General features: G+C 65.7%; 1 protein-coding gene across 1 annotated transcript; it reads right to left on the bottom strand.

Annotated features, from left to right (window-relative positions):
- Positions 1-1,120: 1,120 nt before the first annotated feature.
- Positions 1,121-13,571, bottom strand: CHRD (chordin). Its single transcript, XM_059731195.1, has 23 exons — positions 13,269-13,571; positions 13,028-13,131; positions 11,610-11,736; positions 10,909-11,028; positions 10,540-10,648; positions 8,722-8,818; positions 8,493-8,634; positions 8,163-8,303; positions 7,612-7,694; positions 7,364-7,511; positions 6,943-7,049; positions 6,408-6,524; positions 5,284-5,440; positions 4,946-5,178; positions 4,567-4,680; positions 4,062-4,265; positions 3,671-3,764; positions 3,414-3,470; positions 3,181-3,284; positions 2,916-3,018; positions 2,429-2,583; positions 2,008-2,101; positions 1,121-1,761 (listed from the first exon to the last, which is right to left on the bottom strand). Exons 1-23 carry the CDS (start codon positions 13,405-13,407, stop codon positions 1,694-1,696), a joined length of 2,817 nt encoding a protein of 938 aa, XP_059587178.1. The 5' UTR covers positions 13,408-13,571; the 3' UTR covers positions 1,121-1,693.
- Positions 13,572-13,818: the final 247 nt, after the last annotated feature.

Below are 13,818 nucleotides of genomic sequence, written 5' to 3'. Positions count from 1 at the left end.
GACATGGGCCCTGGATGGAGAAGGACAACTCAGAACAGCCCCTCTACGGAGCTGATGGGGCCCTGTGGCCCATGGCAAGAGTCACGGAGAAGTGGGGCTGGAAGGGCCCTCCAGAGTCCAGCTCCCTGTCTGAGGCAGGACCAGCCCTGTCCAAACCACCCCAGGCAAATCCATCATCTAACCTCTTAGTACAAGTACCATCAACCCTGACACAAGACAAGACATCACGCCCGAACCTGCCACAGGGGAGGCAGGGGGATCACAGCAGCCAATGTCCTGCTTCTATAAAACGGTGTTAATATATGCTCAAGAGATCTTCTACAGCTGTGCTTCCAGTACAGAGGAAGGAAAATCCCTTCCCACCCACGTCCGTACCAATCTGACTGGGAGTAAATGTGGCAAGTCTGGCCCCAACGTGGCAAGTCTGACCTTGAGCAGATGGTCAGACCTAAGTCCCAGCAGGAGCATGGGCACAGTCCAGTCATCATCCCCAGCCTGGGCTGCAGCCAGCACCCAAGGCCTCTGAGAAAGTTTTAAAACCCTCCTGACACATGTAGCAGAAAGAGGGCAGGGGACAACTAGCAAAGCCCAGAAGCCTGGAAAATACCTGAAGTCAAACACAGCATCTCTATGCCTAGATCCCCCTGAGCAGTGGCTGCCCAGCCTCTCCCTGAACACCTCCAGCGATGGAGAGGCCGTGGCTTCCCTAGGCGCCTGTTCCACTGCCTCCCTGCTCTAACAGCGAAGAAGTTTTTCCTGGGATGCATGCTTTGCTGCAACATCGAGCGCTTGGTCCATGCCCTACATTGTGCAGCAAGAGGGGAAAGAGGGGGTTCTCCCTCTGCTTTCTGGCAGATCAGGATCTGAAGCCTGCTACCATGTGCCTGCAGCCCCCTCTGCCTGCTACCTGCAGGGCGCCAATCAGCCACTAGGGGGCGCTCCAACCCCACCTGTACCAAGGGGGGGGGGGGAAGCAGGTGACTCCGGGCATGGGAGATGCCAGCCCCAGAGGCTGAGATGGAAAGCCATGAACATGCCAGCTCACACACATGCCAGCCCCTGTGTGCCCTTGTGCCAGCCCCCGTGGGTGTGTGGTCAGCAAGGGGACATGGAGCCCAGCTCGGGTTTCACCTGGCGTTTAATAAATACATCATCTCCAATAATCCGTCTGTGTGGGGGGGACCCCAGCCCCCAGAACCATAAATTACACAGCCCCCCAGAACAAGGATGGGGCAGGCCAGGGGGAGGGGGACTGTACACTATGTATAGGTTGGGCATGGGGCACTGTGCTATCTGCCTCTGCCAGGGACTGGACAGCCCTGGCACATGGCCCTGGGCAGTGCCCAGCCCTTGGTGACCCCGAATGGGCTGCGGCTCTGCCCTCCCTGCATTCATGTTAAGTGCAGAGCTGTCCCTGGCCTCCTGTGGCCCAGATCAGGGCTCCGCTACCAGCTCCTCTGCCAGGCTGGAGCAGCTGAGATGACCCATACCATGGGGCAGAGCAAGGGCACAGCTGGGCTCCTCCAGCACCACTGCCCAGGCCTGAAGGCAGAACCCATCACAAGTTGAGCTGAGGATGTCCGAGGGTCAGTCCAGCCGCGGACCCCAGCCCCAGCCAGCAGGAGACAGCACCGCGGCCGGGGTCCAGACCTGTTCCCCAGCAGCTGCCATGCTCTGGCCACTGGCTGCCCGGCTAGTGGCTCCAGACCTCCGGGGCATCATCGTGGGGCTTCTCGAGGACATCAGAGAGGGTGTCCGGGGCTGCAAGACAGAGCTGGGGTTAGGGATGGCGGGAGCAGGGACTACGTGGGCTGGGGGCACAGGGGATGCACCAATGCCAAGGCTGCCCTGGGTGAACCCAGCTGGTGCCTGCATGGCACAGAGGCCCCGGCGTCCCAGCAAGGCCATGGACATGATGCCCTCCACCTGCCACTCATTGCAGCTGGGCACAATGGGGCGGGGGGACACCAAAGATGGCAGAGAAAGCCGGGCACAGTGCTCACTCACCCTGGCATCTGGTACAGCAGCGGTTCTCCTTCTTGGCACTGCCAGAGCAGGCGGAGGGTGGGCACTCCTGGCGCTGGCAGTGCGTCTCCCCCGCCTGTGAGGGATGAAGGAGGCAGGTTACAGGGGGTCCTGGCCAGGCAGAGGTGGGGGGAGGCTGCAGGGAGATGCCCCAGGGCAGGGGCTGGGGCAAGGCCTGGCTGCACAGAGCTCCTCTGCCAGGAACCATGCCCATCTCCACCTGGCTGCATCACAGCACTGCACTGTGCAGCTGGGCACATGACCGGTGCCCGTGCCAGCCCCCCACCCCGACAGCATATCCCATACCAGTCCTTGCTCAGCCACTGTGCCAGCCCCACCAGGGAGTGTGTCCAGTGTGAGGCCATGCCCAGCACCTGTGCTGGTTGTGCCAGGAGTCACTCACCACACACCAACAGGTAATGCACTTCATTTCACCAAAGGGGGGCACAGTGGGGTGCCAGCTCTCGTTGTTCATGTACCAATGGCGCCCAAAGCGGCAGGCCCGCGGGCCATCCGCCTGCATCATGTCCGACAGCTCGGGGGGGCTCTTCTCTGGGGCTGCCGGGGCACAGCAGGGGTTGGTGCCAGGCTGGGGAGGGGGTGGGCACTGGGCACACACCTCCACCCCCAGCATCTCCTGCAGGCTGCCCCAAGCAGCAGCCTTCCCTCCCCCTGGGGCAGTCCCAGGCTGCTGGTGCTAGAGCAGGAGCAGCCTGCGATGCATGAGAGCAGGAAGGGTACAGTAGGCACGGGTGCTGAGGGCACACAGGCCCATCAACCCCAGCCTCCTGCCCCCACCGGTGGCAGGTTCTTCCTAGCCTCTAGCCCACCAAGCCCTGGCTCTGAGCAGACCAAGAAGACCCATTTACCTGGGTGGACATGGGACTCACCTGGGCACTGTTTGCAGCAGTCGGAGGGGCTCAGGCGGACGGGGTTGGTGCAGCTCAGGCGCGGGCACTGCACCTTCTCACAGTGCACCTCACCGGTTGCCCCCTGTGGAGAGACAATGGGGTGGAGGAGGGCAGCCATGGAGTCCTTTGCCATAGTGGGCACGAGCCCAGGGCGAGGAGCTAGGAACTGGGCTATCCTAGGCCCCCCAGCCCTGGGCTCCCCCTCCTGGGGCAATGCCTGGAGCGTGGCCTCTTCCCATGGTACCTTGCAGGTGCAGACAGCACACTTGATGAGGCCAAAGGGGGGCACCACTGGGTGCCACTGGGTGCCAGCTCCCCGCCATGTCTTGTCGCCGTCGAAGTAGCAGCCTGTGGTGGAAAGCAGATGGGGGGAATGTCAGGGCTCTGGCTCTGAGCCGGGTGGGCAACACCCCAGTGCCGAGATGGGCACTGCAGCTAGAGCCCTGCCCCAGCCCCCCATGCTGCCCCAGGACTCACCCTCGCTGCTGTCTCGTGCCTTCTCTGCCTTTGGCACATCCTGGCCAGGCTTCTTCTCTGTGTGGATGGGGGCACTGTGAGGACAAGCTGGGCACCCCCAACTCCCCAGCCACCGGCCCACCACTGTGCCCCCCGGTGCCTTCCCAAGGATCTCCTCATGAGGGGAGACTACAGCTTTGCCTGGCCAAGGGGGAGGGCAGCGGGGCATCTCCCAGGGGCCAAGCAAGGCTCCTGCTGCCCCCTCCCTCCCCTGGTACCTTCGCAGACAGGGCAGCACCGGTCGTCGGGGTGCACCTGGCGCGTGCAGTTGAGGGGTTGGCACAGGATGGGATCGCAGATCACCGTGCGCTTCTGTGGACAGCAGAGAGGGGTGCAGCTGGCATCAGACTCTGCACCCCCCAGTCCTGGGCTCCTGCTGCGGAAACCGAGGAGGGGCTCCCTCAGGGCAGCAGCAGTAGTAGGCTCTTGCCCTCCCAGGGGCAGGGGGCATGGCATGCCAGGAGCCCCAGCCCTGGAGAGAGGCCAAGGCCAGGGCACCAGGCCTGAGACAGGATCCTCTGATAGGGGTTGGGGGTAGAAATGCTCCCTGCCCTGCACTGCCCAGGCCCGCATGCCCTGCTCCCTCCTGTCTGCCCCAATGCCCATCACCTGGCAGCTGCAGAGCGAACACTTGGGGTCGTAGGCAGGGGCCCAGCGGGCACCGTGGGCCCGGGGCTGCCCCTCGAAGAAGCAGGAATTGGGATCCTTCTTCAGCTGCTCCACGTCCCGTGGCCTGGAGGCCTCCGGCAGATCGTCCTCATCCCTGGGGGCCAGGCGCATGCCACCCACCTCGCACTGGTTGGGAATGTGCACCTGTGGGGGCACGACATGGCATGGCAGAGGGGGCATGTGTCTGGCAGGGCAGGTGGGGTGGAGGGAGGGAGGCAGGGAACTCCCCAAGCCCTTGAGGCAGCACAGGTGGGGGGCCTGGTCATGGCTGGGGGCAGGAGAGGGACCGGGCCAGAGCTGGGAGTTAACTCCTTTGTTTCCCCACACCCCCAGGCCTGCGTGGGTATGGCAAACCCAGCAGGGCAGCTGCCCCCATCTCCCACTCCAACCTGGATCCCACTGGCTGCCCTGCAGTGGGGTGGGGAGGGCACGGGTTGGCACCTACCCGGCCCCGCAGCTCCCCGCGGGGGTGCAGCTTGGTGCTGACTTGCAGGAAGGCCGTGCCCTGTGCCAGGTGCTGCAGCAGCTCTGCGTCCAGGTCCTTCACCACGCCCTGGGCCTGGCATGGGGGGCACATGTGAGAGAGACCAGTCCTCCCCGCCAGAGCCCTGGAGCCACCACAAAACAGAGGAGACCTGGGCCCCTCCTCGCTCTCCTGCCTCTCATCTCCCAGCCATGCTGCCCCTCGTCTCCCCCAGCTGCCCCAGGCCTACCCCTTCCCAGAGCCCCCTGCCCAGCCATGGGGCACCCCTCTAGCTCCCCATGCCCCCTCCATGGCTCCTCCGCACAGGACCCCCCAGGCCACTCTCTGCCCCTGTGCCCACCTCAGTGCCATAGAAGCCCTTGAGCAGGCGCTTGGGCTCACGGCTGCGTCCAGCCAGCTCAGCCACACCGTGCAGGTGGGCACTAACGGTGCCATCATCCGCCCGGCCCAGCCCAGCCACAGCGATCTCGTAATGCAGGTGGCAGTGCTCGTCTAGCCACAGCCAGGCATGGCCCCCGGCACCTGTCCGCACGGCTGGCACCACGAACTGCCCCGCCAGGGGGGTGGGCAGCACTGTGGGTGAGAGGGTGCGGGGTCAGGTGCTGGGGGCACAGCACCACCCCATACCTGGTGCAGGGCGAGGCGCACCCCCTATCCTGTGGCACAGGGCACGGGTACCTGCGTATCGAGCCAAGAGGCCACTGTAGAGCAGGGAGCTGATCTGGCCCCGCAGCTCCCCCTCCTCGAAGTCCTTGGTGGCCACGTTGAGGAAGAGCTCGTTCTGCAGCAGCATGTGGGCGTCCCGGGCTGTCAGGTCCTGCCATGTCCCGCTGGCCTGACCGCAGTGGGAGGGAGGAGACAAGGGCACAGTGAGAAGCTGCCCCCAGCTCCAGCTCTCACACCAGATGCCAGGGTAACAGCCTACTACTGTTGCCGGCCCTGGCTGGAGCTGCTGCTGTAGCTTGAGCACTGTGGGCCCCAGGTTCACTCCCCTGCCGCAGAGATGGCCAGCCTCCCTGTACAGGCACAGACTGGCTAGCATTGCCCCTTGAGCTTGGACAGGCTGGGGAAGGGGCATGGGGAGCAGAAGAGGGGGGAGATAGGGGCTGTGACAGCCCGGGGAGAGGCCCAGAAGACAGGGCCCAGCATTGTGGGAGGGGGCAGATCCCTGTGGAGAGGGGTGGGGGGTGACTAGGACACATGGGACCTGTCTACGTGACACTGCTGCTCAGGTGGGGAAGGCTGTGCAGCCTTGTTAGTGCTGCACGGGGCCGGACCCACAGCCCCACGTCAGCTAGGCTGGGGGCCCAGGGAAAGCCAGCTCACAGAGGATAGAGCTGTGCCCAGGACTGGGCAGACCCAGCCCCAAGGTCTTTATCCTGCCAGTGGAGCCTCTGAGTGCAGCCGGGAGGGCTGGAGGTGCAGGACCAGCCGAGGGGAGCCAGGAGACTGTGTCCCAGGGCAGTGGAGGGGATGCAGGGAGGGTCTCTGGTGGGACAGCAGCTGGCGCAGCATGTGGCCTTCTAGACACCATCCACAACTGGCTGGGGGCTCGGCCCCAGGCCGGCTGCAGTGGGAGCTGGAGCCAACTGGGGGCAGTAGGGGTGTCAAGCAGGGTCCCTGCTGTGAGCTGGCTCCAGGAAGGGCAGAGGAACCCTTGCTGCCTGGAGGGGTCTCCCTGGGAGAGTCCCAGCTGCTCCCTAAAGTGGGTTGGATCCATCCAGGTACCAAAGCCAGAGGCAGACTGATCCTGTATGGCCCTGGCCCCTGCAGGCAGGCCAGGGGTCACCCTACGGGCTCACCAGCCCATCCTGGTAGCTGGGTGTCATGTCGAACAGGATGTTGCGCCTGCTTTTCCTCCGCGGCTTAGTTTCCAGAGTGATGCTGACAACCTCGCTGCCCGTCCCGGCCACCTGGACCTGTTGGGGGAGAGGTTGTGCCCCAAAGATGGTCTTCATAGGGCTGGTGCCTCTGGCAGTACTCCATAGCTGGAGACAACAGCCCCTTGGGGGTCTGGGGAGCCCCCAGCAGCCTCTTGGTGCAGGCGTTTGGCTTAGGGTGCAGGCTCCCCTGTCACAGCACTGCCTAGGGGGGCACTGGCTGCCATAAAACACAGAGCCCCACTGCTCCAACCACTAGCCCACGCTCCCTTCCTGCCCTGGCCCTGTGAGATAGCCACACTGGGGACCCCAACCAGAGGATCCAGTGCTGAAGCTGAAGGGGGTCACTGGTCCGGCCCACCCAGTGGTTGCAGGTCAGCCTTGTAGAATGAGGGTGGAGAAGACCTGTCCAACTGCACACACATGGTACATGGGTGTGCCCCCCGCCCCCGCCTACCTGGTACTCCAGCGTCCCGTTCTCGTGCAGCGCCAGCTTGGCAGAGCCCACAGCTCCTGTCTTGGTTGGCACCAGGGCATCAGCCCCACACAGCACGCTTTGGATGGCTGCAAGAAGAGGCACAGGGGCATGGGGCACTCAGGGCATGGCACAGATCCACCCTCCTGGAGCACCCCACTGCCCCATGGCAGCTGGACACTCCTGGAGGGAGTCAGCCAGGGCACCAGGCCATGTGCCACCCATCCCATGCCACAGGGTGGGCAGGACTGGCAGCAGTGGAAGACTCCACCCCTTCCTCAGAAGCCCCACCTCCTCTGTGGAAGCCCTGCCCCTTCCCCAGGAGCTCCAGTCTCTCCATGGAAACCCTGCCCTCTGACTCCAAGGGTGCAGGGGTGTCTCCTTGCCAGCCCCCGGCACTCACTGTCGCAGCTCCTCCTGGGTGCAATGGTGCCGGCGAGCTGGCACGGGGGCCGGCCCTCGCTCTGCACTGCGATCACTAGCTGCCCCTGCCCCAGCCACTGCATCTCGCGGGCTGACAGGTCGCTCAACACCTCTGCAAAGTCAGGGGCCTGCGTGGACAGCAAAGGAGGATGGCAGCAGTGCTCAGCCGAGGCAGGAGATGCCTTTGCGGGGGCAGAGGGGGAGGGGAAGGGAGTGGGGGGTGCTTACCTCCTCCGTGATGTTGGTCCATACCTCGCGCACCACCCGGCCCTGGTGCTGGATCTGGAGCCGCAGGGGAACCCACGGGAGCTCTGGGTGGAGAAGGGCAGTCCATGTGGTACCCCACCATGCCCCTGCCAGCCCCCACCCCACTGACCTCCCTCACACCCAGTCCCAGCACCCAGCACATGCCCCCACCCCGCTGCTGTGACCCCCCAGGCCACCACACACCTTCTCATCCAACCGCTGCCCCCATACACCCCAATCCCCCACCAAACAGCCATGCCTCACAGCCCCCGCCACCTCCCAGGTGCTTGCACCCAGCTACTGACCCCACAACTTGACCACTTCCCATGGGCCCTGCCCCCCACAGACACATCCATCCCCATAGACAGTCATAGAGAAGCTGGGCTGGAAGGGACCAGGGCTCATGCAGAGCTGAGGCAGGATCAGTTCTGTCCAAACCACCCCAGACAAATCCATCATCCAACCTCTTATTAAAACTACCATCAACCTGGACACAAGACAACCCAGGCCCCTGGCCCGACCCTGCTCCTCACCTTGGGCGCCCGGCTCCAGCAGCCCCTTGGCCATGAGGAGGAAGTGGAGATTGTTCTCTGTGTCACTCAGGGTCAGCATGGCGATGCCACCCACACCCAGGTGCGTCGGGTCCACTGAGGTCAGGATGGCGCTGAAGGTCTCTGGGGCACAAAGGTCACACAGGTCACTCCAGGCAGGCAGAGGCAGGAGGGGAGGCGGGTCAAGAGGAAGGCACCTGGTGTGGCCTGGCTGGACAGGTGCGCAGGGCCCCTGGCAATGGGATGCTCCCCAAGGGGTGGAGAGTATTCCTGGGGCCTGGCTGGGGCAGGGGAGGGGAGGAGAGGCCTCACCGGCAAAGAAGGCCCGGTGCTTGAAGATCTGGCCCTGGATCTCGCCGGCCGGCTGTGCCTTGGTGACCAGCGAGACGCGGAGCTGCTCGGCCCGCAGCAGCCGGATGGAGGGTTTGTGCAGGTTCCACCACACGCCGCAGATCTGCGGGGAGTGGGAGGTGCTCAGGGGGTGCCCCAGCCCCGGCCCCAGCCCCAGCCCCAGCTCCCAGCAGCACCCCGGCCCTCTCACCATGGTGTCCTGCGGGTCCACATTCCTCTGCACAGGGTGCTCGAACAGGACGCTGCCATCGGGCTCTGTGAAGCGGACGCGGCTTGGCCGGCTCAGCCTGCGGAAAGGAACCGGCACCAGACCAGGCTGAGCTGTGGGGCCTGCCTGGAGCTCCAGGACCTCCCAAGTGGTCCCAAACCAGCCCCAGCAGGGCCAAGGGTCCTGGCCAGCCCCTGCCCTAAGCGGGGGCTCCTGATGTGCTCCCTGGCTGGAGGGAGCATGGGGAGCTGGGCAGTGCCCCCGCTGGCCTTGCTGGGCTCCAGGTGCAGCTGCTGGATGGGAGCCAGGCTGTGGAGCTGCCTCCACGCGCCATCGAGACTTTGGGAGGCTGCGCCAGGCCCTCCCCCGCCGCCCAGCCCCTCCAAAGGAGGGAGAGGGGATGACTGCATCTCCTGGGCTGGGTCCAACAAGGCTGGGCCATGGGAGGACACCATCCCCTGGGCATGGGGGGTAAGTTTGGGTTGGGGCATCTGGGGTGGAGGGCACTGGGGCTTCTCCTGGCTGGCTCGCTGGCAGCCAGAGTCTCTGCATCATCCCTCGTGGGGCCAGGGGCAGGCTGCAAGCGCCAGACATGCACCGGCACTCTGGCGTCTGGCAGGGCGGGAGCCAGACAGGCCTGGCGTGTGCCGAGGCGTGTACACAGGCGCTGCCATGAGTGCATGCATGCTTAGGGATGGAGGTAGCATGGTCAGTGGGGTAAGGTGGAAATCTGTGGAGCAGATTTTTGGGCAGCTTCCCCCAGAGCTTTGCTGGGACACCCCCCTGGGACAGGGAAGGGGCTGGGAGCTCCCTCTCCCTGCCCCACCCCACAAGCCTCCTGGTCCTGGCCTGGGGCCTGGCTCTCTGCTCCAAATCCCCCTTAGCACCTGGGGATGTGCACCTACCATCACTGCCAGGCTTATCTAACATAGGCTTTGCATCCTATAAGGGGCTGGGGCAGGTGCCTCATCTGCACAGCGCCCGTAAGGTCAGGAGGCATCAGCCCTACACCCCTGGGACTACCCCAGGCACTGGGGGGAGGTGGGGTCAGGCCCAGAAGCAGCCCCAGGATATCACCCCTGGATAGGAGGCACCTTGATGCAATGGCTGGGCCCTTGGCTGTGTAAGCAGAGCCCCAAACCCGGCCAGGGATAATAAGCATTCGAGCTCCTCTGGCTACACGGCTCGGCTTGGAATTAGTCACCACTTTACTATGCAAAGCCTGGAAAGGAGGAGGAGAGCTGCAGTGCTGGGAAACAGGGCCCAGCCTCCCCCGTGTCCAGATGTGGGGATCCCCAGGCTGCCAGGGTGATGGGAAGGGGAGGGGGGTGACAGGCTGCTGCTCCCCAAGCCTGCCTGGGCCGGGGGTCCCCACTAGCAGCAGCTGGGGGCATGGGGAGGCTGGGAGGGGGCTGGGCCCACGACCATGTGTGCTTGGATCCTGTTTATTGGCTGCCATCCCATTCCCTTGAATTTGTTTTTAATAAAAACCTTGAGGAAAGGAATGTTCCTGCTTGGGACGGAGCCTCGGAGCCTCGCGAGCCCCGGGAGGACGGGCTGGGGCAGCCCAGCTGTTCCACATGCCAGGCCAGCTGCCCCACAGCCATAGTCAGCCAGCAAATGGTTAAAATACCCCCTCCCCCCCACACCCTCCCAGTACCCGCGTGGCCACAGCCCTTTGCAGCGTCAGGATTTGCTCCCACCTCTGCCCCAGAATCTGGGGTGCCAGGTGAGCTCCTTGTGATGCCCTGGTGGGGGGAAGGCAGGTGGTTTCAGGGCCTCAGGGGTGGGGGAACTCACCGCTCATAGCTGATGGAGAAAAGCAGGTAGGAGCGCACGAGGGTGAAACTGGCTTTGGCCACGGCGCCGGACTCAGGCTGTGAGGCGCTGGTGAGCAGGGCCACAAACTCTGTGGCAGGGGGAGACAAGGTCAGTGCATGAGGGGCACTGGCGGGCATGGAGGTCTGGGCACCTGAAGAATGCCACCCCCCCCCTCTCAGGTGGCACCAGAGCAGGCTGCATGCCAGGGCTGGGAGCTCCTAGCCTCAGCTTTGCAAGTAATAGGCCAGCCCCTGTTTCAGCACCTGTTCCTGTTCCTGCCCCTGCCTCAGCCCCATCTTGATCCCAGCTGCCTTCAGCCCATGGGCACCCTGGTCAGGCCGGAGCTACCTGCCCGGCTGTCATCCCGTGCCAGGTCCTCGGTGTTGAGGTAGGAGCGGTCATTGTGCAAGCTGTCCTTGTCCTGGAAGTTCTCAAAGCCATCCAGGGGTGGTTCGCGGCTCTTCTCAGCTGAGGGGAGAGGAGACATTCTGGGTCAGGGACTGGTGCCTCTAGCGCAATGGAGGGGAAACTGAGGCACAGTGAAAGGCAGGGCTGTGCCGGGCTTGTCCTGCCAGGACTGGGCAGGCTCAGGAGGGGAATGCATGCCTCTCTGGCCTTCCTGCCTATAAGCCAGCCACAGCCCACGGCCCTATAACATCCAGGGTGGGAGGCAGGTAGGCATGGGGGGGAAGGAGCAGGCTGCTGCCCTGTGCATTCCTGCCACCCTCTCTCGGGGCAGGGACCCTGCCACCCCTGGCTGTGACCCCATGGGTGGTTTCCAAGGGAAGGCCTTCCGGTGCCTGCAGTCACCCCCTGCCCCAACTCCTGGCCTGTGCTGGCGGGCTGGCCCGTCACATGTCTTTGGTCACCGCTTCCCGTTGCTGTGAGACCCAAACAAACAGGGAAATTCTCTCCACGGGGAGAAATGAGGACACCTCAGCCCACACCATGGCCACAGCCACAGCCATAGCCACAGCTCCCTCCCCGCCCAGCTTGGCCCGGTCCTGCCAGGGCCTATGCCTAGTATCCCCTCCTAGCCACAGCCTTACCCTTGGGGCAGGACTTGCAGCAGTGGCCTGGCAGCAGAACAGCCTCGCTGCAGGGCAGGGGGGGGCAGTCGTGCTTAATGTTCTTGCAGCTGACTTTGCCCGTGGCCTTCCCTCGGCGGCTCCTCTGCTGCAGGGGGAGAGAGGTGTGTGCACGGGGGCTGTGGGGGGCAGGATGCAGGGAGCCTGCCTGCTGCGGGGGAGGCAGGGTGTGTGCATGCATGGATGCATATATATGTGTGCACACTCGTGTGTGTGCATGTGTATGTGTACATACATCCATGCATGTGCACATGTGCCTGTGCAGGTGTGCAGGTATGTGCATGAGTGTATGTGTGGGTGCAGGCACATGTATGTGTATACGTGTGTGCATGTGCCCGTGTAAATGGCAGGGCACCTCACTGCTCCAGGAGACCTCGGCAGCACGGACCCAGGGGCAACCTTTCCCCACCTCTCCAGGGTGAAGAGGGCCTGATGGGGGAGCTGCCTGCTGCAGCCCTGGGGGCTGGGGTAGGTGAAATGCAATGGGGCTGCACATCCTCCATGAGCTGGGGCTGGGGCTGGGGCTGGGATGGGATGGTCTGGGGCCGGGCTTGGCCAGGGCTGGGGTTGGATCCTGGGTGCAGTGATGCAGGGGGTGGGCTGGGACAGGACTTGGACTAGGCTGGGACAGGGATGAACAGGGCTGGGCCGGAGCTGGGTCCCCGCGGGGTGATGCAGGGGGGCGGGCTGGGGTTGAGTCCCGGGTGCGGTGATGCAGGGGGGCGGGCTGGGGCTGGGTCTCCGCGCGGTGATGCGCGGGGGTGGGCTGGGGTTGAGTCCCAGGTGCGGTGATGCAGGGGGGCGGGCTGGGGCTGGGTCTCTGCGCGGTGATGCAGGGGAGGCAGGCTGGGGTTGAGTCCCAGGTGCGGTGATGCAGGGAGGTGGGCTGGGTCCCCGCGCGGTGATGCGGGGGGGGGTGGGCTGGGGTTGAGTCCCAGGTGCAGTGATGCAGGGTGGCGGGCTGGGGCTGGGTCCCCGCGCGGTGATGCGGGGGGGGTGGGCTGGGGCTGGGTCCCCGGGCGGTGATGGGTGGCTGTGGGCTGGGGCTGGGTCCCCATGAGGTGATGCAGGGGGGCAGGCTGGGGTTGAGTCCCAGGTGCGGTGATGCAGGGGGGCAGGCTGGGGTTGAGTCCCAGGTGCGGTGATGCAGGGTGGCGGGCTGGGGCTGGGTCCCATGTGCGGTGATGCAAGGGGGTGAGCTGGGGCTGGGGGCTGGCCGCGCCCTGCTCCCTCGGAGCCCCGGACCCGGAGCGGGAAAGCCATGGGGAGGGGCCTGGGGGCTGCGCCTGGCTCCGCAGGGCACGGAGGACCGACCCCAAGCGTCCGGGGCAGGGGGTCCGTGCGCCCCCTCCTCCCCCGGCCCGGAGCCCGGCACGTACCGGCTGGCAGGAGCAGAGCACGCAGGGCATCACGCCGAAGGGCTCGCCCAGGTCCGGGTGCCACGACTCGTCCAGCGCGTAGAAGCGGCCGCCGAAGGAGCAGCCTGCGGGAGCGCACCCTGAGCGCACGGCCCCGGGCACGGGGCACGGGGCACGGGGCACGGAGCGGGCATCCCTCCCCTCGTGCCGCCCGTGCCAGGCCGGCCGAGCACCCGGGGGCACGGGGCTGCGGGGCTCCTACCTGCCGCCGCGCGGGCGGGGAGCGGCTCCGCGTCGGGCTGGATGGGCAGGGCGGGCTTGGGGCGGGCGGCGCGGCCGGGGCCCGGGCACAGGGCGAGGGGCAGCAGCGCGCCCAACACCAGCAGCGCCGCGGCGGGCATGACCGGGCCGGGCCGGGGGAGCCAGGCGTCCGGCGGGGCGAGGCGGGGAGGCTGCGCCGGGCCCCGGCCCCCGCCGGCTTTTATAGGCGGCGGCAGCAGCGCAGAGCCCAGGATCGTCAGCAAACAAAGGCTCCGCGAATGAGGCTGCGGCCGGGCCGGGCGCGGGGCCCAGCGGGGGAGCGGAGCGGAGCGGGATCGGCCCCCCGGGGCGGTCGCGCTGCTCCACCAGCCGCGGGACCGGACGGGACGGGACGGGACTGCCTCTGCCTCTGCCCCGGCAGCCCCGGAGCCCGGCGGCGCAGCCGGGACCCCGCACAGCGCTGCACTCGCCCGGACCCCCCGAGTCACCGCACCGGGACCCCCCCGTGTCACCGCACCCGGGACCCCCGAGTTACCGCACCCAACCCCACC

The sequence above is a fragment of the Alligator mississippiensis genome, chromosome 7 (assembly GCF_030867095.1).
Source record: "Alligator mississippiensis isolate rAllMis1 chromosome 7, rAllMis1, whole genome shotgun sequence".
NCBI classification, from domain to species: Eukaryota; Metazoa; Chordata; order Crocodylia; family Alligatoridae; genus Alligator; species Alligator mississippiensis.
Note: the sequence above shows the minus strand (reverse complement) of the source record. Positions and strands in the feature narration are given on the sequence as shown.

Excerpts from the sequence above, each read along its gene's own strand:
- CHRD (XM_059731195.1), bottom strand. The coding sequence starts at position 13,407 with ATGCCCGCCGCGGCGCTGCTGGTGTTGGGCGCGCTGCTGCCCCTCGCC. Across the intron at positions 4,266-4,566 it reads GCGGGGAGCTGCGGGGCCGG|GTGCACATTCCCAACCAGTG; the intron begins GTAGGTGCCAAC and ends GTGCCCCCACAG. Across the intron at positions 3,765-4,061 it reads GTTCGCTCTGCAGCTGCCAG|AAGCGCACGGTGATCTGCGA; the intron begins GTGATGGGCATT and ends TGCTGTCCACAG.